The sequence below is a fragment of the Carassius auratus genome, chromosome 25, assembly GCF_003368295.1.
Source record: "Carassius auratus strain Wakin chromosome 25, ASM336829v1, whole genome shotgun sequence".
NCBI lineage: Eukaryota > Metazoa > Chordata > Actinopteri > Cypriniformes > Cyprinidae > Carassius > Carassius auratus.
This window is the reverse complement of record NC_039267.1, coordinates 8,658,836-8,680,231: the sequence shown is the minus strand read 5'-3', so window position 1 is coordinate 8,680,231 and position 21,396 is coordinate 8,658,836. Positions and strand designations below refer to the sequence as shown.

Below are 21,396 nucleotides of genomic sequence, written 5' to 3'. Positions count from 1 at the left end.
CATTGATTTAGCTTGCACTGTTCACGGACTGAATTTTCATGTAATACAAATAACCAGCTTATGAATTTTTCATTGTCTTTAGTATAGCTGGGTGGAGTGCAGTTACTCACTCTTTCCAGCACATTCTCTGCCATGGTGACTGTGTTATTGTTAGATTATTATTTTTTTTTTTTAAGCGACTGTTCATATAAAAGCAAAGAAGATGATCAAATAGCTCCTGTCAGCAGAGAGGACATAGGTATACAAAGAACCTATTCACATTTGAAGAGACATACATAATGCATGGCCCTGTTTCCACAGCATTATAGTTTCCTTTTCAGGTGACTATAATATGGCCAAAGCTTGTAATTTAAAATTACCAGAAGACGGCACTGTTTCCAAGCCTTTCCTTGCCACGGTGTCTCCCATCTGCCCCCTACATTTTTTCTTTTTCTTTTCTTTTTGGTGACTAAACAGCTTTACCTATACGACAGCAGCAGAGAAGACTACGATATATAAATAACTTCCTTAGGTTTTGTGTACTTTAGATTTGGTAAAGCATACAAAAACAAATAGTTCAAAAGTCATGAAAATGACCAAAAGACAAATGTTGCTTTATACCTATAACGTTACCTGGCATTCAAAGATGCCTGGCACTGAAATACGACAAGCGAGAAGAATCAACGTTAACCGTGAAATGGGCGGGGTATAGAAATAATGTTTTAATTTTAATTAAATTAATACTAAATATTATTATACTTCTCACAAACAGTTTACATGTAGTTGTAGTGTTTTGTTTAATTGTAAATAAAAATACCGAAATGTATCAGTCTTTTCCGTTGTTGTCACGTGGTACCTGTTACTTTTCTCAGCGGCGGATCAATCATATACTGTATTATTACATGCCGATTGCTATACATTTTTTAATAAATCGTATGAAATGCCAGCACACATTTTCATTTGCATGCCATATGTCTGTCTTGGTAATTCATTTATTGAAATGATTGCACTATTTTGTGTGCACATGTTTCCACTGAGACAAAAATCATCCTGAGATTTAAATGCGGCTCAATGGAGAAGCAGCTCATTGAGCCAAGAAGCGCCCCCTCGCGGAATACTAGATTATGTTCAACTGGAAGCAGGTATTCGTTTCTAAACCGTGCCACTCAATGTATTTCCCCGCCGGCTGTCACACTTCCACACCACCAGCCGAGATATTGTAGAAACTTGTTGTTTCTCAATGTCTGTTTTCTAAGCCCCGCAGACGCAGAGAGTTGCGATGTTTGTGGAGTAACGGGAGTCCAGGCAGAGCCCAATGATGGCAGCGCCGGAGCTGTACTCGAAGGTACGAGAGTTTAAAAACCGCTACTTTCTTAGCGGAGCAGTGGAAACGTGCAACATTGTACCATCCACACAGTCCAATCTTACAGCACTTTTTACGGGGAACTTTAAAAATGCTAATAGAATTAATTAGAATTTATTTTTGGTTAACTATCAAACGTTCAGCAGCGGATTGTATTAAAACAGACAAACAATGAACTTATAATACATTTTAAATTCCTGCTTTAAATATGATTGGATTGATAAAACAATTTGATGCTTGTTAAAAGAAAGCAAAAAAAAAAACAAAAAAAAAAAACGGAGGAGCAACTCTTATATTTGGGTATATTTGCAGATCTATTTTAATAATATAACAATAATATAACAATCAGCCACTTGATTAAACTTGGGGGGAAATTGATAACTTTAATCTGGTTTGCATCTCTTATTTTAGGTAAATTAGGCCATTTTCTAACATTACATTTAATTGATTGTTTCAACTGTGAATGCATAAATGATAAAGCAATCAGATGCTTTATTGAAGTCAAAAGAAAAGTAAAACCAAACAAATATCTTGAGTTGCAGCTCTAATTTGAGATAAATCATAAAATTTCACAATATTAAACCTAAAAGGAAAATGTAATTGTTGTTTTAAATATTGATGCATTGATAGTTTGATTCTAAAAAAAAGGAAAACAAAACATAATAAAATGCATTATTCTTTTTTCATTTTTTTTTTTCAAACGTTTTATATTTGCTTTGAATTGCATTAAAAAAATATGCTACTCAATCTAACGTGGTTTTGACCGCCTGCAGTTTGCTCGAATCTGGATCCCAGACACCACAGAGGTGTGGAGGTCAGCAGAGCTCACCAAAGACTACAGGCCCGGAGACACTGTCCTGCATCTACAGCTGGAGGATGAGACTGTGAGACTATCAACGTTTTTTTCACTTACACTGTTTCCTTAAAGCTTAAGACCCAGTTTATCCATCCAACATGGGTATGAAGGGAAAACATGACAAATCTGACCAGATCAGCTTCTGAGGACTGCTTGAGTCAGCACCGAGTCAAGTATGAGTCAGACTGGTGGAAAAAATAATGGGTGTGGAATTCCAATTGCTGCATAGTTCAGTAACTGCACCCATTGCTCTGTGTAACATTTAACTGGTGTGCCATGCCAAAGACTCACTTCTGTAGTTAAGCTTGTGGTTTTCCTCAGATAAATGTCCTCTAAATTTATCTCCTGCAAGTGTGTCAGTGATACCCAAAGCTTTTTGCATGTTTTACCCACAACACAACTGACGTTTAAGCTGCATGCGTGCAATAGATGATCTAGCTCCGTTTATATTAAAGGAGTATTCTTTGTTAAATAAAAGTTAATCTCCATCATGTAGACCGTAGAGCTCATGACAGAAAGTACTCAACAAATACCTTTCACACATACTGTAAAAGTTTATAGGACAAGGCAATCGATTCAGTTTAAGAGCATTTTACTTCCCCACAGTAGCTGCAGTTGAACTCGAGTAACTTTTCGCAGGAGTCTGAGTTCAAGTTGGACCCAAAGAGTGGTGTTCTGCCGCCTCTTCGTAACCCGGACATCCTGGTGGGCGAGAACGACCTCACCGCTCTCAGTTACCTCCATGAACCGGCCGTCCTGCACAACCTCCGGGTCCGATTCACAGACTCCAAACTCATCTACACCTACTGCGGTAATCAGAATGTTCTTTGTGACATTGCTTATAAGATATATTAAAATCAAAGATCAGACTTTTCTGTACACTTCAATGTCAATGTCAACTCTTCGGAAAGCAATATGACTGAATATGAGATTTCTTGTGTTATTTAATTCAGATTACCGTATTTTTCGGACTATAAGTCGCACCTGAGCATAAGTCACATCAGTCCAAAAATACGTCATGATGAGGAAAAAAACATATATAAGTCGCACTGGACTATAAGTCGCATTTATTCAGAACCAAGAACCAAGAGAAAACATTACCGCCTACAGCCGCGAGAGGGCGCTCTATGTTTTCAATGTAGATTACAGGAGCACTGTCCAGCATCTCTGGCAGCATAGAGCGCCCTCTCGTGGATGGAGACGGTAATGTTTTCTCTTGGTTCATTTCTCTCGGTTCATGTCAAATAAATTTTGATAAATAAGTCGCACCTGACTATAAGTCGCAGGACCAGCCAAACTATGAAAAAAAGTGCGACTTATAGTCTGGAAAATACGGTAAATAATTTGTAAATACATTTTATTTTATGTAATCAGTATTTTTCAATATTTCACTTTTTATTTTATTTTATTATAATTATTATTATTATTTTATTTCTGAGCATTGACCTGAATTAATTTTCTATTCCATTTCAGTGTCTTTATGAAGCCATATGTCTGAGGCTACTCTGTTTATGTATTTTATATAAATTTAATATATATATAATATTTTTTTGTTAGTTTCATTTCTATTTAATATAATTAATTATTTACAATTATACAATTAAATTGAATTTTTTATTTTTATTTTAGCTGAGCATTGCCCTGTAGACTTTTTACCTGTAGATATTACTAGTGAATATGAACCATGAAATGTGGCCTAGCTGAGCTTGTCCTCTGTGCTGCGGAGCTCATTAGACTTTGAGTTATGGACTCCGGTTTTTAGATTAGACTGTTTTGCATAACAGTATGCAAAGGGGGAAAAAAAGTCTGAAAATGTGCTGTAATTCAGTCTGACCTTTGACCCAGAACTCCAGAAATGTAAAAAACCAACCATTTGTTTGTTTTAAAATAAAAATAGGCATCATTCTGGTTGCCATCAATCCATATGAAAGTCTTCCAATATATGGATCCGATATCATCAATGCTTACAGTGGGCAGAACATGGGCGATATGGACCCTCATATCTTTGCCGTGTCAGAGGAGGCCTATAAACAGATGGCCAGGTATGTGCACACTCCCTTTTTGCAAGAGATTGTATCTAAGAAAATGACTATAATTTTTGGCAGTAACAATGCAATCTCTCCTTTTCCTCCTGTAAGAGATGAAAAGAACCAGTCCATCATCGTGAGCGGTGAATCTGGTGCAGGGAAGACGGTTTCTGCAAAATATGCCATGCGTTACTTCGCCACGGTCAGCGGCTCCTCTGCCGAGGCCAGCGTGGAGGAGAAAGTGCTGGCGTCCAGCCCCATCATGGAGGTTTGATAGCGTTTAACCGCCTATCTTTATCTAGCTAGCTTCTGCCAGCCTGTGAAACTCCCAAACAGATCGAGATCTCTTCTGTGTGTAGGCTATAGGAAATGCCAAGACGACGAGAAACGACAACAGCAGTCGCTTCGGGAAGTACATTGAGATTGGGTTTGACAGGAAACACCAGATCATTGGAGCCAACATGAGGACGTACCTTCTGGAAAAGTCTAGAGTGGTGTTTCAGGTGAGTTCTCTGCTCGTTCATCTCAACTGCATACTTAATAAAAGAATTCGAAAGAGTCACCATTGATTTCAGTATTATAAAACACAGTAGCTTTAATATCAAATAAATATAAAATCTGATGTATTTATGTGGAAATATCACGTTTTCGGTTTTAGGCATGTGAGGAGAGGAACTATCACATCTTCTATCAGCTCTGTGCTTGTGCCCATTTACCTCAGTTTGAACGTCTCAAGTTAGGTATGATACAATACATACTCTGCATTGTTTATAATTAAGCCAGGTAAACCATTAGCATCTTCATTACTAAACATCTTATAATGGGTTATAGATGTTATTGTAGGCTTTAAATCAACTGACAGCTGATATTTTGTAATAAGTAAATCTGTTCACCACTTCCCCTCAGGGTGGACTCCTTTTCTTCAGTAACCAGTCTTTCTCTTAAGGTAGCGCTGATGACTTTCCCTACACTAACCAAGGCAGAAGTCCAGCCATTGCGGGAGTGAACGACCTGAAGGAGATGGAAGCCACAAGGAAAGCTTTTTCACTGCTGGGTATGAATATCTTACCTTTCCATGTGCCCAAGAGGTGTTTCGTCCACAAGGGTCCTAAATGTTCTTCTTTTATTGTCTTAACTAACTGTCAGAATGATAAATGGGTAACATAATTTATTTTATTTTGTATTTTCACGCATTGTATGAAGTTTATTAACATTTTTATATATTTTTTATTTTAATTTTTATTATTTAATATATATTTATTTTATTTTAATTAGTTTCATTATTTTTGCATTCATTTTCTTTTTTATTTATTATTATTACGATTTTTTTTGTTTGGTTTTTTTTTTTTTTTTTATCATCCTACTGATTCCTGATTAGACTGGCCAGGTCTCTGAACATCCAGTAGCAATAGTTAATGTCTATGAAGTTGAAGTTGAATTCTATTTTCATGGATGAAGTTGAAGTTGAAGTCTATTTTCATTGCACATTAAGCTCTTTTATCTCAAACGATCCAGGACGATTAGATTCCTCATGATATAAACCCTTTAAATGCTTCTTCACATAGTTTCGGTTTAGTCATTCAACCACAAACGTGCCAGTATCTGCTGATTGATTCCAGGGATTACTGAGGCACACCAAATGGGTTTATTCCAAATCCTGTCAGCCATTCTTCATCTGGGGAATGTGGAGTTGACGGAGAGAGGATCTTCCAGTTGTTGCACCTCTGTAGGTAGCATTGAGTGCTCGAGAATTAATGGTTTCTTTAATACACATTTTGCATTTTCATACATTGATTCCACACTGTGTTGTTTGCACAGGATGAAAGCGGCCACCTGGCAGTGTTTTGTGACCTCACTGAGGTGTCGTACGAGTCCATGGCTCACTGGTTGTGCCATAAAAAACTCAAGACCGCCACAGAAACCCTAAACAAGCCTGTTACCCAACTGGAGGCCATAAACGGCCGAGACGCTCTTGCGAAACACATTTACGCCAAGCTCTTCTCCTGGATCGTCGGCCAAGTCAACAAAGCCCTGAGCACTTCCTCCAAACCGCACTCGTTCATCGGTGTCCTAGACATCTATGGGTGGGTGAGGTGCTTTTATTTCATCTTCATTCTTTATTGATGTTAAAAATAGAGTTGCAGGAAAATTAGGTGAACTGTTGTGCCCAGGTTCGAGACGTTCGAGGTGAACAGCTTCGAGCAGTTCTGCATCAACTACGCCAACGAGAAGCTCCAGCAGCAGTTTAACATGGTCAGCATTTTCAAACGTGTGGCAGCTGCTCCGGCATTCACAAAATGATCAGTCATGTCCAAGCACATCTCGACTCACTGAAAGCATTTCCCCTCCAGCACGTGTTCAAACTGGAGCAGGAGGAGTACATGAAGGAGCAGATACCATGGACGCTCATCGATTTCTACGACAACCAGCCGTGCATCAACCTGATCGAGGCCAAGATGGGCTTGCTAGATCTTTTAGATGAAGAATGCACTGTAAAAAAACATTATTAAACCATTAATGTTACATAATAAGCATCTTTTTTTTTTTGGTGATAAACTCCTTGATTTGATGCTTTCAGATGCCAAAAGGTTCAGATGAATCATGGGCGCAGAAGCTGTACAACACTCATCTAAAGAAAAGCTCTCACTTTGAGAAGCCACGCATGTCTAACAAAGCCTTCATCATACTGCACTTTGCAGACAAGGTACATGGAGAAAAAAAAATGCACTTATTATGTGGAATTCTTAAGAGTCCTTCCCATTTGATCTCTCTCGATTTCTGTTTTAGGTTGAATACCAGTGTGATGGATTTCTGGAGAAAAATAAAGACACAGTGAATGAAGAACAAATTAATGTGCTGAAGGCTAGTAAGGTGTGTTCATCTCAGCATAGCTCACTAACATTTTTCTGGCTCAGAAATTCAGCTTCCTGTGCTCTGCACAGTCATAATGAGAACCAGGAACATGTGTGAGCTTGCCAAATGTTATTCTCTGCTCCCTTAGTAACTTAAAAATAGATGCATGGTTCAACATGTCTTGAAGTATCGCCATCTGCTGTTCGGTTCATGAACATCTTAGCTTCTTAGAAAAGATTTTTGCTCTGGTGCGTTGGAGCCCAAAAAATCGATTGGTGATGGTCATTGTTTAGTGTTAAATGCAAGTAATGAGAGAACCTCTGCTCTAGTAGAGTGTAATTGTCACAAGAAGCATATCGCTCTGTTATAAAGGCTGTCTTGTTTTCTCACAGTTCGCCTTGCTGGTTGAGCTCTTTCAGGATGAGGAAACACCTGCAGCTCTGAGCACCACAGCACCATCTGGCCGTGCAAAGATTGGACGGTCCACCCAGTCTTTTAGGGAGCACAAGAAGTCAGTTGGACTGCAGGTTAGAATTGACCAACAAAGCCAAGATCCAGCTCTGTTATTCATTCTCCTCTGAACTGTCGATACAGTAAGGCTCTGAAAGTAAAACCCCAGTCATTTCCATTAATTGATTATACTAATAACAGTAAACCTTTTAAAGGAATAGTTCACCCAAAAATGAATTACTCTCTACTAAATACTCTCCCTCGTTTCATTCCAGACTTTCCCTTTAAGACAGACTGACTGTGAGCTCAGATATTATATTAAAAACAACAACAAAACAGTTTAAAAGCTAAATATATTCTAATGTTTGGGTGTGATTTAAAAAAAACAAAAACAAAAAACTTCTATTTAGCAAGAATCCATTCAATTGATCAGAAGTGACTTCTACCTCTTTCACATAAATGCTGTTCTTTTGAACTTTCTATTCATGAAAGAATCCTGAAGAAATACCTTTTCTCCCTATATAATAAGAAATGTTTATTGAGCGCCAAATCTGCATATTACATTACAATTTAAAATATATTACAATAGAAAAAATATATTTTTAATAATATAGTTTTACACTATTACTGTATTTTTTGATCAAATAAACATGCACCCTTGATGAACATAAGAGACTTACAGACTTAAATCTTACTGGCTCCAAACTTTCTAAAGCATTGTTTTGTTTTGTTCTTAAAGTCAATGATAATAAATTTGTAATTTAATTTTGTTTCATTGTATTTTACTCTATTAGCAATGCATTATGGTATTGTAGATCATTGTCTTTACAGTCTTGTACCACAGTCTGTTTTCCTAATTTTCATATACTATTCTTCTATAAATCATTGAGAACATGAATGGGAAGAATGCTTCCATAACCAAAGCTGCCAAATTGTGGGAAAAGTGGGCGGTCACTCTGTTGAAACCGATATTGTCCAGCCAGATCTTATCATTTGTCTGAAGCTTTTGTTCCTCCTGTTTAAAGTTCAGGAACTCTCTGCACCTGCTTATGGACACACTGAACGCCACCACCCCACATTATGTGCGCTGTATCAAACCAAATGACGTCAAAGCCCCCTTCATGTCAGTAAGCGGAGTTCAGACATAATCCACTGTTATGGAACATGGGTCACTATAGTGTCTTCTCTCTCTGTCTGTAGGATGGACCCCCATCGAGCCGTTCAGCAGCTCCGAGCGTGTGGAGTCCTCGAAACCATTCGCATCTCAGCCGCAGGCTTCCCTTCCAGGTGCTAATTCAATAACTCACATGTCTTCCCAGTGTCCCTTCTGCTTGGAATCTGATTGGCTGCGACCAATTCAAGGGAACCAATCAGATGTGACAAACCCAAAAGCACTGATAAAATATTTTAAAGTGGCGATCTAATAACAGAATAGCCAGTAAAAACGCTTATTCTAATCAAGTTTAAAATTCATTAAATGCCTTAACGGATTTAGAAACTGTTTGTGTTTTAATAATCTTGATCTCTCTCTGGTCAGGTGGACTTATCAAGAGTTCTTCAGCCGCTATCGTGTTCTAATGAGGCAGAAAGAAATCCTCTCAGACTGGAAGTTGACCTGCCAGAATGTTCTAGAACGGCTTGTGCAGGTATCACACTTCTCTTCTGTTTTTTCTCTATACAAAGAGCATGTAAAACACACATGGGCTAGTTTAAAAGTGCCTAAAACCCCTCTAAGCCAATTAAAACATCCTAATAACCAGCTTAGGTCAGTCGATGTTGAGGTGTTTTGAGGTTGAGATGTTTTTAAACCGTCTAATGTTACTATATCCCCCCTCTGCAGAACAAAGATAAATACCAGTTCGGAAAAACAAAGATCTTCTTCCGGGCTGGACAGGTGGCCTACCTGGAAAAACTGAGGGCAGACAAACTCCGTACGGCCTGCATCAACATCCAAAAAACTATCCGTTGCTGGCTCGCCCGCAAGAAATACCTGCGTATTCGCCAAGCAGCCATTACCTTGCAGAGATACACGAGAGGACACCAGGCTCGATGGTGCGTCACACTCTCAAATATTGTAGATTCACTTAAATTAAGATCAATTGTAATTCTGTTATTAGTTGGAAACTAATCTAACAGTGTGTTTTATCTACCCTCGTTTAGCTTGTGCAAGACATTGAGGAGGACGCGGGCCGCAGTGATCTTCCAGAAGAACACACGCATGTGGGCGGCCAGACGACGGTTCCAGCGACAGAAAGCAGCAGCGGTTCTCATCCAGAGGTTACTGCGCGGCTATACAGCCAGACTGGAGCACAAACGGGTATGCAGAAGATTTTTTGTGGTGTAGCAGAGCAGATAAATATCTAGCCTTGTATTAACAAACGCTACTTCTCATTCATTTAAAGTGGCAGTGAACATTTTTAATTTATTATGTACTGTAGTTTCCAATTATATATAAAAGATTTATAATTTATATTAGTCAAAAGTTTTTTAACGGTACAGGTAAGTCTCTTCTGCTCACCAAACCTGCATTTATTTGATCCAAAGTACAGAAAAAACAGTACAAATGTTGAAATATTTTTACTATTTGAAATAACTGTTTTCTGTTTTGAATATATTTTAAAATGTAATTTATTCCTGTTATGGTAAAGCTGAATTTTTAGCATCATTACACCAGTCTTCAATGTCACTTGATCCTTCAGAAATTATATTCAGAAATTCTAATATGCTGATTTGTTATTCAAGAAACTTTTTTTAATTAAAATAGTAATATTTAAAATAGTAGAATACTAGAATACTAAAGATCCAAGGATCAGCATTTATCTTAAATAAAAACCTTTTTAACATTATACACTATACCATTCAAAAGCTTAGAGTCAGTAAAATTATTTTTATTATTTTATAATTTTTTTGGGGCAAATTATATAAAATAATACTTTTGTTTGGGGCGGATGCTTTAAATTGATGATAAAGACATTTATAATATTACAAAAATGTATATTTCAGATAAATGCTGTTCTTTTGAAGTCTCTATTCATCCAAAAACCTGAAGCAATCCTACTCTGCTGTTTTCAGTGTAATAATAACAATAATAAATGTTTTTGAGCAGAAAATCACAATATTAGAATGACTAATGAAGGATCATGTGCCTGGAGTAATGATGCTAATTCAGCTTTGAAATCACAGGAATAATTGACATTTTAAAATGTATTCCGTTAGAAAACAGTTATTTTAAATAGTACAAATATTTCAAAATATTACTGTTTTTGCTTTACTTTGGATCAAGTAAATGCAGGCTTGGTGAGCAGACATTTGTGACAAACATTTGACCGGTAGTGTATATTATGTATTATAAAAACATATTATATATTATACTCTTATTTCGTAAAATATTTTTTAAATATTTTTTCATCTTTTGAATTGAATTAGAGTTTGATTTTCAGCCATTTTTTTTTTATTTTATGAAATCTCCAACTCAAAAGCTCACATGAAATAAATTGACCTTATTTAAAACTAGTGCCATTCTAGTATATCTTCCCATGATTCCCAGTCTAATTCTCTCTACACTGTTTCAATCAGGAATGTTACATTATGAAAGTAACATGGGTTGCAAATGCTTCCACGTTGGATTGGGGATGAAAGCAGCTTTTCCAGAGCTTGTCATCTTGTTTTCTTTCACAGTTGGTGTGTGAGCACAAGGCTTTACTGATCCAGCGCTGGGTGCGAGGCTTCCTGGCCCGCTGGCGTTTCCGTCGCATCAAGCGGGCTGTGGTGTACCTGCAGTGTTGCGTGCGCAGGATGCTGGCCCGTCGAGAGCTCAAGAAACTCAAGATTGAAGCCAGATCGGTCGAGCACTACAAGAAGCTCAACTTCGGCATGGAGAACAAGATCATGCAGCTGCAGAGGAAACTGGATGAGCAGGTATCCTTCGTCTCTTTCATCATCATCAGTCTTGTATATAATGAGTACTCCATGTATGAATTACAGAATGTTTGTTTTGTGTCGTTAGCATAAGGAGAACCGTGAGCTTTCCGAGGCAATGAGACAAATGGAGAGCCACAGTGCCACGGAGCTGGAGAAGTTAAACCTGCAGCTCAAGACTCTTCAAGATGCAGAAGAGGAGTCCCGTCACCGTGGAGACCTGGTGACATCATTACAGGAGGAACTGGAACTGGTCCGTCAGGAGCTGGAGAAGAACAAAGAGGTACTATTTAAATTAATATATTTTTTTTAATTTCATAAAATAGTGTGTGAATTTTTATATATATATATATATATATATATATATATATATATATATATATATATATATATATATATATATATATATCATCATTTATTGACCAAAAAAACGGTCACCTCAAATTTTTTTGAACCGTAGTGCAGTAAATTTTATATATAAAAAATGTTCTTCATGAAATAGATAATTTTATTCAGCAAGGAAACATTAAATTGATCAAAAGTAAAGGCATTTATAATGTTATAAAAAGGTTCATCTTTCAAATAAAGTTAGAAGTTATTTAGAACTTTCTCTTCATCAAAGAATCCTACTAAAATTGTATCATGGTTTAAGCAGCACAAAATTCCATTCCATGCCATTGCAGGAATATATTACATATTAAAATATATTAAAAAAGCAAACAGTTATTTTAAAATATAGTAATATTTAAAAATTTTAACATTTTGTATTGTATATTTGATCACATAAATGCAGCTTTGGTGATCATGAGAGTGTGTGTATATACATATATACTGTATACTTCTACAACACTAAGTTTGTTAAATATATTCTAATCTAATTTCTTGGTTTCTTCTAAACCCTACTGAGTTTTAACCATTATAGAACAAAAGCTTGTGTGTTGTAGATTAGTAAAACAGTGTGATCAATCACCTAACCGCTGTCTGCAGATGGTTTCTGAACTGAATGAGAAGAACACGCTGCTGAAGAGTGAGAAAGATGAGATGAACAGACTGATCCAGGAACAGGAGCAGCGGATAAAAGGTGCATTCACGCTGTTTTGGCTTGGCTCAGGAAAGCTCAAACCTTATACCTTAACCTTATGTTGGTGATGGCTTGGGCAAGATTATCTGTATTCCTTGTAGAGGAAGTTACTCTTCAGCAGTCCTATTCATCTCACTGGTAGTTACTTGACCCGTGGATCTGTTTATCTGCCAAGCTTTTTTATTAAGTGGTTAACAATATACAAAACTGGATTTACATACCAAGAGAGTCATGTAGCAGTTGTCATGTACATTGTCTTAAACAGAGAAGTCAGAGTCGACCCATGAGGATGTCCTGGATGAGCACCTGCAAGCACAGCTGACTGAGGAACGCTTCCGTTACCAAAACCTTCTGTCCGAGCACCTGAAGCTGGAGGAGCGCTACGCTGAACTCAGATCAGAAAAAGAGGCGGCTGAAGTAAGAACTTTTCTTTTTTTCAAAAACATTGCTATTTTTCACATGTTTTATATTGTACCATATTTTGTGTTTCTAAAAAGGAGTTCTCTAAACCTGGTCATAACAGAGCCGACTCTGGCTACATAGGGTCAGAGGTCAGCTCGCTGCAAAAAGAGGTCAGTTTCCAAAAGCAGTTCTAAGTTACTCCTAGATGATCTGTTAGGAAAGAATCTGATGGTTGTGTTTGTGCGTCTAGGATGCTGTGCAGACGGCAGCTGATGTGTCCCTGATGCTGAAGCTGCAGAGGAGAGTCGCTGAGCTGGAGAAGGAGAAGATGGACCTGCAGGGGGAGATGGACACCAAAGAAGAGCAGCTTCAACTGGAACGAACTAAAGTAAGAGCCAGAACAGCTCGGTTTAAGTCAACCAATAAAAAATTATGTGGTCATGCATGATCTTTCTTTGTGTTTTCAGGAACTGGAAGATTGTCGGAGATTGTTAGGGGCTGAGAGAGACAACGAGGCTCTGAAGGTACCCAAAAACATGCCTTTACACATTTAATAAAACTCTTGTGTTTGTCTTTTACACGTGTGTGTGTGTGTGTGTGTGTTGTGATGTGCTCACAGCGTCAGGAGCTGGAGTCTGACAATAAGAAGCTGAAGAAAGATCTGCAGGAGCTCCGTCAGTCCCTCAGTAAGGGCTCGGGGTCAAAAGTGTCGTCCCCTGGAGGTCAGGCATACAAGGTGCTCCTGGAACAGCTCAACTCTACCACTGAAGAGCTTGAAATGCGAAAGGAGGAAGTGCTCATTTTGCGCTCTCAACTGGTCAACCATGAGGCATTTAAACATAAGGTAGTGTGCAAACTTTTTTTCAGCTGTTTGACAGTCAATATGTAAAAATCGTATAATTTGTTAAATGTTTTTTAGTTAATAAATACGTGTATACACATTTATTTTTCAGGAAATGGGAACTGAAGGAGATTCAGGTGACTCGAGCAGGTTTGTCATATTTCATATTCCATAAATTTGTATTTACAGTCATTATATCCATAATCAGTCTGTAACATGCATTCTTCCTTATAATGGAAATCATGACTCTTTCTCTCTCAGATCCCCCACACTGGACCTTCATGAGCTCAATGAGGATGGAGAACTCTGGATGGCTTATGAGAGCCTGAAGGAAACTAACAGGTGAACTATAATAGATTTACTGTACAAAAACACTCTCACATATACTAATTTGCACACACCATTTACAAAATGTCATTTTTTTAAGTGGAAATGTATTTTTATATTGGTAATCAAATTGGCTAAATGCCCCCTTTAGGGAAGATGATGAACTACCTGGGTGTTAATTTTTATTTAAATTTTTTTTTTATACGGAGTATTGATGAACATGCATCATTTGCGTAGGAAATTATACAAAAACAAAAAATATAAAACAAAAATATTGAGACTATCATATGCACTAAAAGGCTTTACTAAAAAAAACAATAGAAAAACAATCAAATAAATGTAAGCTGAAATAATGTAAAATATATAACTTACCGACGTTTCTCATTTTCTTTTAGTTTGTTGAAGTGCTAAAATGATTTAAAACTAAATAAAATAAACTTGAACTTAATGAAAGCTATATAGACAAATACAAATGACACAAAACAACTAATAATAATGAAAACTATAAAATATAAAAATAAAATCTAATTAAAAATATTAACAAAAACCCTTAGTATATCATTGATACTAAAATAACACTGGCTTAGATGATATTTTAATATCTCTCTCTCTCTTTGCAGGATTCTAGTGTCGCAGTTGCAAACTCAGGGACAGTCCCATGAGAAGGAGGCGGAGGGTTTGAGGGCGGAGCTTCAGCGGCTGAGGGCGGAGCTTGGTCAGCAGCAGCAGATGCTGTCAGACAGCTTGGAGCTTCCGCATGATGCCCGGATACAAGCAAGCCTGCAGCACGAGATCAGTCGCCTCACGCAACAAAATATGGTAAATATACATTTTAATATATCATAGTAAGTATTCTTCTGTATTATAATGATTTCTGTACATTCTAGGAACTCTTACAGCAGATGGGGATACAGGACAAAATTGTCCGCAAACTAAAGAAACACCTGAAGATATACATGAAGAAGTTTGGGGAGGCTGAAGGTAATGATTTCTCATTTAAAATATACAAACTAGTAATATTATCTGTCAAGTTAAAAGACTGACACTGAATGCTTATGCTTTAGTGTTTTTAATTAGTTTCGTAGATGAATTGACACATGAATTTCAGTGGCATCCCAAGATAATTTTTATTTAGAAAGTATTCATATTTTGGTGGTGGCAGCAGGTGTTAATATCGAGCAGTCCTCTCCGGAGAACACGGTTGGTGAGAGCGGTCAAACGGTCAGCATCGTTCGCAAAGAGAGGGATTTCCAAGGCATGCTGGAGTACAGGAGAGAAGACGAGAGCAAACTGTTCAAGATACTCATCACAGGTGATACCTACATCATAAATATAACCAGCAGAGAAACTTTAACAATACAGATGTGTACAGTTCCTTTCTTTTGCTGTATCGATTCCAAATTAAAAGGAAAGGCTTTTTTTCCTTTTCTTTTTTTGCTGAATGCTGTTACTTGTATTCTATTGAAAAAAGTGATTTTTAGTCATTTTGAGCATTGATCCACAGAGCTCAAACCCAGAGGTGTGGCGGTGAATCTGGTGCCAGGTCTGCCTGCTTACATTCTCTTCATGTGTCTGCGGCACGCCGACTACGCCAACGACGACCAGCGGGTCTCCACCCTGCTGAACTCCTCCATCAACACCATCAAGAACGTGCTGAAGGTGACACACTCTCTCCGTCAGGAAATGATAGTAAACAGTCTTACTATGAAAAATCTGGTCCAGTTTATTTCAGTTAAACATCTGACAAAACATGCTGTGAACTTACTTATCTTTGCAGAAACGTGGAGATTTTGAAACCATTTCCTTCTGGTTGGCAAACACCTGTCGCTTCTTACATTGCCTGAGGCAGTACAGTGGAGAGGAGGTAGATTGTGTGTTGTGTTTCAAACCCTAGTGTGCTGCCTACCTAGATAGCATGTTAGACATCAGTATTATACTACTTGCATGAAGATCGTTCAAGAAAAAAAAAAATTGGCAGCAGCATTTATTAAATATCTTGTCGTGATCAAACAAGTCCTTCACGAGAAACGCAATCCCAGAATGCACTTTTTTTTATCATTTACTGCTGTATGAATGCTGACTTAATGTTATCTCTTCCTGACCTCTTTCAGGCATACACAAAGCACAACACGCCTCGGCAGAATGAACACTGTCTGACGAACTTTGACCTCTCTGAGTACCGCCAGGTTCTGAGTGATCTGGCTATTCAGATCTATCAGCAGCTCATCAGGGTCATAGAAAACATTTTACACCCCAAGATCGGTAACGCTGCATGATATAGTTATAAACATTTTAATATTTAATAGACACTCTCTGCTAGATCATTCCCTCTTGTCCTCATTCTAGCACCAGCCATGCTGGAGACGGAGACTGTTCAGGGTGTGATGGGTGTGAAGCCCACAGGAATGAGGAAGCGCACGTCCAGTGTCCACGAGGACAGCTCTTACTCGCTGGATTCCATTCTGAAGCAGCTGGATGTGTTTTATTACACGCTGCTTCAGCATGGCAATGACAACGAGGTGGTCCGGCAGTTCATCAAACAGCAGTTCTATGTCTTCTGCTCCGTCACGCTCAACAACTTGCTGCTCCGCAAGGACATGTGCTCCTGGAGTAAAGGCCTGCAGATCAGGTACTGACCACTCGAGGCCACTTGACATGAGGGTAGTCTGGATTGAATAATTTTTTTTTGTCATAATTTAAAAAACAAAAAATCATATAGTATGGAAGCCTATTTCCGCCACTAAATAAAAAATAAAACAAGGTAATTGCAACTTTTTATCTCACAGTTCTGACTTTTCTCAGAACTGCGAGTTCATATCTCGCATTTCTGACATTTTTGTTTTTTCTCAGACTTGCGAGTTAAGTCAAAATTTTTGAGTTTCTATCACAATTCTGAGAAAAAGTTGTGAGATTTAAAAAGGATCAGCTACCTAGTTTTTATTTTTATTTTTTTAGTGGTGGAATCGGGCTTCCATGGTATAGCCTATGTTTACTAATTTACAGTTTTACATTGTGTCTATAACTTTTTCTAAAACCTGTAAAATAACCTATATATATATATATATATATATATATATATATATATATGTGTGTGTGTGTGTGTGTGTATATGTGTATATATATATGTGTATATATATACAGTATTGTTCAAAATAATAGCAGTACAATGTGACTAACCAGAATAATCAAGGTTTTTAGTATATTTTTTATTGCTACGTGGCAAACAAGTTACCAGTAGGTTCAGTAGATTCTCAGAAAACAAATGAGACCCAGCATTCATGATATGCACGCTCTTAAGGCTGTGCAATTGGGCAATTAGTTGAAAGGGGTGTGTTCAAAAAAATAGCAGTGTCTACCTTTGACTGTACAAACTCAAAACTATTTTGTACAAACATTTTTTTTTCTGGGATTTAGCAATCCTGTGAATCACTAAACTAATATTTAGTTGTATGACCACAGTTTTTTAAAACTGCTTGACATCTGTGTGGCATGGAGTCAACCAACTTGTGGCACCTCTCAGCTGTTATTCCACTCCATGATTCTTTAACAACATTCCACAATTCATTCACATTTCTTGGTTTTGCTTCAGAAACAGCATTTTTGATATCACCCCACAAGTTCTCAATTGGATTAAGGTCTGGAGATTGGGCTGGCCACTCCATAACATTAATTTTGTTGGTTTGGAACCAAGACTTTGCCCGTTTACTAGTGTGTTTTGGGTCATTGTCTTGTTGAAACAACCATTTCAAGGGCATGTCCTCTTCAGCATAGGGCAACATGACCTCTTCAAGTATTTTAACATATGCAAACTGATCCATGATCCCTGGTATGCGATAAATAGGCCCAACACCATAGTAGGAGAAACATGCCCATATCATGATGCTTGCACCTCCATGCTTCACTGTCTTCACTGTGTACTGTGGCTTGAATTCAGAGTTTGGGGGTCGTCTCACAAACTGCCTGTGGCCCTTGGACCCAAAAAGAACAATTTTACTCTCATCAGTCCACAAAATGTTCCTCCATTTCTCTTTAGGCCAGTTGATGTGTTCTTTGGCAAATTGTAACCTCTTCTGCACATGCCTTTTTTTTAACAGAGGGACTTTGCGGGGGATTCTTGAAAATAGATTAGCTTCACACAGACGTCTTCTAACTGTCACAGTACTTACAGGTAACTCCAGACTGTCTTTGATCATCCTGGAGGTGATCATTGGCTGAGCCTTTGCCATTCTGGTTATTCTTCTATCCATTTTGATGGTTGTCTTCCGTTTTCTTCCATGTCTCTCTGGTTTTGCTCTCCATTTTAAGGCATTGGAGATCATTTTAGCTGAACAGCCTATCATTTTTTGCACCTCTTTATAGGTTTTCCCCTCTCTAATCAACTTTTTAATCAAAGTACGCTGTTCTTCTGAACAATGTCTTGAACGACCCATTTTCCTCAGCTTTCAAATGCATGTTCAACAAGTGTTGGCTTCATCCTTAAATAGGGGCCACCTGATTCACACCTGTTTCTTCACAAAATTGATGACCTCAGTGATTTAATGCCACTGCTATTTTTTTGAACACACCCCTTTCAACTAATTGCCCAATTGCACAGCCTTAAGAGCGTGCATATCATGAATGCTGGGTCTCATTTGTTTTCTGAGAATCTACTGAACCTACTGGTAACTTGTTTGCCACGTAGCAATAAAAAAATATACGAAAAACCTTGATTATTCTGGTTAGTCACATTGTACTGCTATTATTTTGAACAATACTGTATATATATATATGTATATGTGTATATATATATATATATATATATATATATATATATATATATATATATATATATATATACATATACATATATATACATATACATATATATATATATATATATACAGTGGGGATCGAAAGTTTGGGCACCTTTGCAGAATCTGTGAAAATGCGAGTAATTTTCAAAAAATAAGAGAGATCATACTAAATGCATGTTATTTTTTATTTAGTACTGTCCTGAGTAAGATATTGTACATAAAAGATATTAACATTTAGTCCACAAGACAAAAAAAATGCTGAAATTATTAAAATAACCCCACTCAAAAGTTTGGGAACCCTTGGTTCTTAGTACTGTGTTCTGTTACCTGATGATCCTCTGCTGTCTTTCTGTTTTGTGAGGGTTGTGCATGAGTCCCTTGTTTGTTCTGAACAGTTAAACTGAGCAGCGTTCTTCAGAAAAATCTTTAAGGTCCTGCAGATTCTTCAGTTTTCCAGCATCTTTGCATATTTGAACCCTTTCAAGCAGTGACTTTATGATTTTGAGATACATATTTTCAGACTGAGGACATTTGAGGGACTCAAACACAACTATTTAAAAAGATTCAAACATTCACTGATGCTCCAAAAGGAAACAAGATGCATTAAGAGCTGGGGGGTGAAAACTTTTGAACACGAAGATGGCCAAATTTGTCTTATTTTGTTGAAATATTTTTTTTTCCATTTAGTTCTGCCCTTCGTAAGCAACAGAAGATACTTGTATGTTTCCCGGTACACAAATTAAGTACAATTTACCCTGATCTTCAAATTCCAAAAGTTTTCACCCCCCAGCTCTTAATGCATCTTGTTTCCTTCTGGAGCATCAGTGAACGTTTGAACCTTTTTAAGTAGTTGTGTTTGAGTGTATTTGAGTGTATATGTATATAGATGTGTGTGTATATATATGTGTATGTGTATATATATGTATGTGTATATATATATATGTATGTATATATATATGTGTATGTATGTATATGTGTATATATATATGTATATGTGTGTATATGTGTGTATATATATATATATATATATATATGTGTATGTATGTGTGTGTATATATATGTATATGTGTGTGTATGTGTATATGTGTATGTATGTGTGTGTGTGTGTGTGTGTGTACATGTACGTGTGTATGTATGTATATGTGTATACGTGTGTGTGTGTGTGTGTAATATATATATATTAAAATAACCTTTATATATATATGTATGTATGTATGTATGTATGTATGTATGTATGTATGTATATATATATATATATATATATATATATGTGTATATATATATATATATATATATATGTGTATACATGTATAATAGCATTCCACTGGAGTATTATATAGGCATATTATTATTATATACAGTTTACATTTTAATAAAAAATATATATTTACATTTTTCTATATACATTATAGAAATATATATATATAAAGGTCTAAAGTTTCTTTAAATTAAAAAAAATACAAATTGATAGAATTGTGTATAATTTTTTTTCATTGATTTATTATTGTTTTGTCCTTCATATAAGGTATAATGTATGTCAGCTGGAGGAGTGGTTGCTGGATAAAGATCTTCAGGGCAGTGGAGCGCGTGAGTCTCTGGAGCCTCTGATTCAGGCCGCTCAGCTTCTGCAGATCAAAAAGAAGAGCCAGGACGACGCAGAGGCCATCTGCACCATGTGCACGGCTCTCACCGCTGAACAGGTGTGTGTGAGAGAGAGAGAGAGAGCTGAACAGAGCTGAAACCTTCAGTTTAATTCTGATGTTCTGTGTTTCTTTCTGGGACAGATTGTGAAAATCCTCAGCTTGTACACACCAGTGAATGAGTTTGAGGAGAGAGTGTCTATATTATTCATAAAGTCTGTACAGGTGAGTCATTTCTCAATGTTTTTACATGTATTTTTTTTAAGCATGATATTGTTGTATTTACATGGTTAACCACTTCTCCATTCTCTCTAGACTTTATTAAAGGATCGCAAGGAGTCTTCTCAGTTACTGATGGATGCTAAGATCATTTTCCCAGTCACCTTCCCCTTCAACCCTTCACCTGTGGCCCTTGAGACCATCCAGATCCCCAGCAGCCTCAATCTTAACTTCCTGACACGAGTTTAAAAACACACCAGTGATGCCGACATGAATACTACAGAACACAACACAAGATTGGATTATATTTGTGGTCACATCATCTGGAATGTTTGTGTTTGTATTTCCTGCATCACTGTAGCAATGTAATGTTAAACACATGTATTTCACTGTATTTGTTGGTGTTTGGGGCAAAAATGACTTGTAATGCTCAGGACCTCAGTTGTGTCACACTTAAAATGACATATTCCTGTAAAGCATATTTATAGCGTTTCTTGTAAGGTTAAAAATGGAAAAGAACACTTCTTGATCTTTACAAATATCTTAAATATTTTTTATGCACAGTATTTGAATATAAAAGCTATAATCATTGCCATTTGAATTATAAAATCAAATGTTATAAAAAGTTTTCATGTATTCATACTGTG

The 21,396-nt window shown here is 37.0% G+C and overlaps 1 protein-coding gene across 2 annotated transcripts; it reads left to right on the top strand.

Moving 5' to 3' along the window:
• Positions 1 to 1,142: 1,142 nt before the first annotated feature.
• LOC113043687 (unconventional myosin-Va-like) lies at positions 1,143 to 21,129 on the top strand. 2 transcript variants are annotated; one of them, XM_026203206.1, is made up of 40 exons: positions 1,143 to 1,324; positions 2,116 to 2,226; positions 2,838 to 3,009; positions 4,096 to 4,240; positions 4,337 to 4,493; positions 4,585 to 4,728; positions 4,884 to 4,965; positions 5,172 to 5,279; positions 5,845 to 5,951; positions 6,044 to 6,309; positions 6,397 to 6,478; positions 6,577 to 6,717; positions 6,804 to 6,929; positions 7,013 to 7,096; positions 7,471 to 7,605; positions 8,554 to 8,651; positions 8,729 to 8,815; positions 9,066 to 9,174; positions 9,369 to 9,580; positions 9,689 to 9,845; positions 11,207 to 11,446; positions 11,535 to 11,729; positions 12,434 to 12,527; positions 12,793 to 12,944; positions 13,025 to 13,099; positions 13,180 to 13,317; positions 13,397 to 13,453; positions 13,549 to 13,773; positions 13,883 to 13,920; positions 14,032 to 14,112; positions 14,718 to 14,916; positions 14,985 to 15,078; positions 15,263 to 15,409; positions 15,602 to 15,756; positions 15,875 to 15,961; positions 16,209 to 16,359; positions 16,444 to 16,726; positions 20,416 to 20,590; positions 20,675 to 20,755; positions 20,846 to 21,129. In XM_026203206.1, the coding sequence occupies exons 1-40, from the start codon at positions 1,295 to 1,297 to the stop codon at positions 20,996 to 20,998; spliced, it is 5,373 nt and encodes a 1,790-aa protein (XP_026058991.1). In that variant the 5' UTR covers positions 1,143 to 1,294; the 3' UTR covers positions 20,999 to 21,129. The 2 variants fall into 2 exon arrangements, with proteins under 2 accessions (XP_026058991.1, XP_026058990.1); XM_026203205.1 differs by having other exon boundaries at positions 15,260 to 15,409.
• The last annotated feature ends 267 nt before the right edge of the window (positions 21,130 to 21,396 follow it).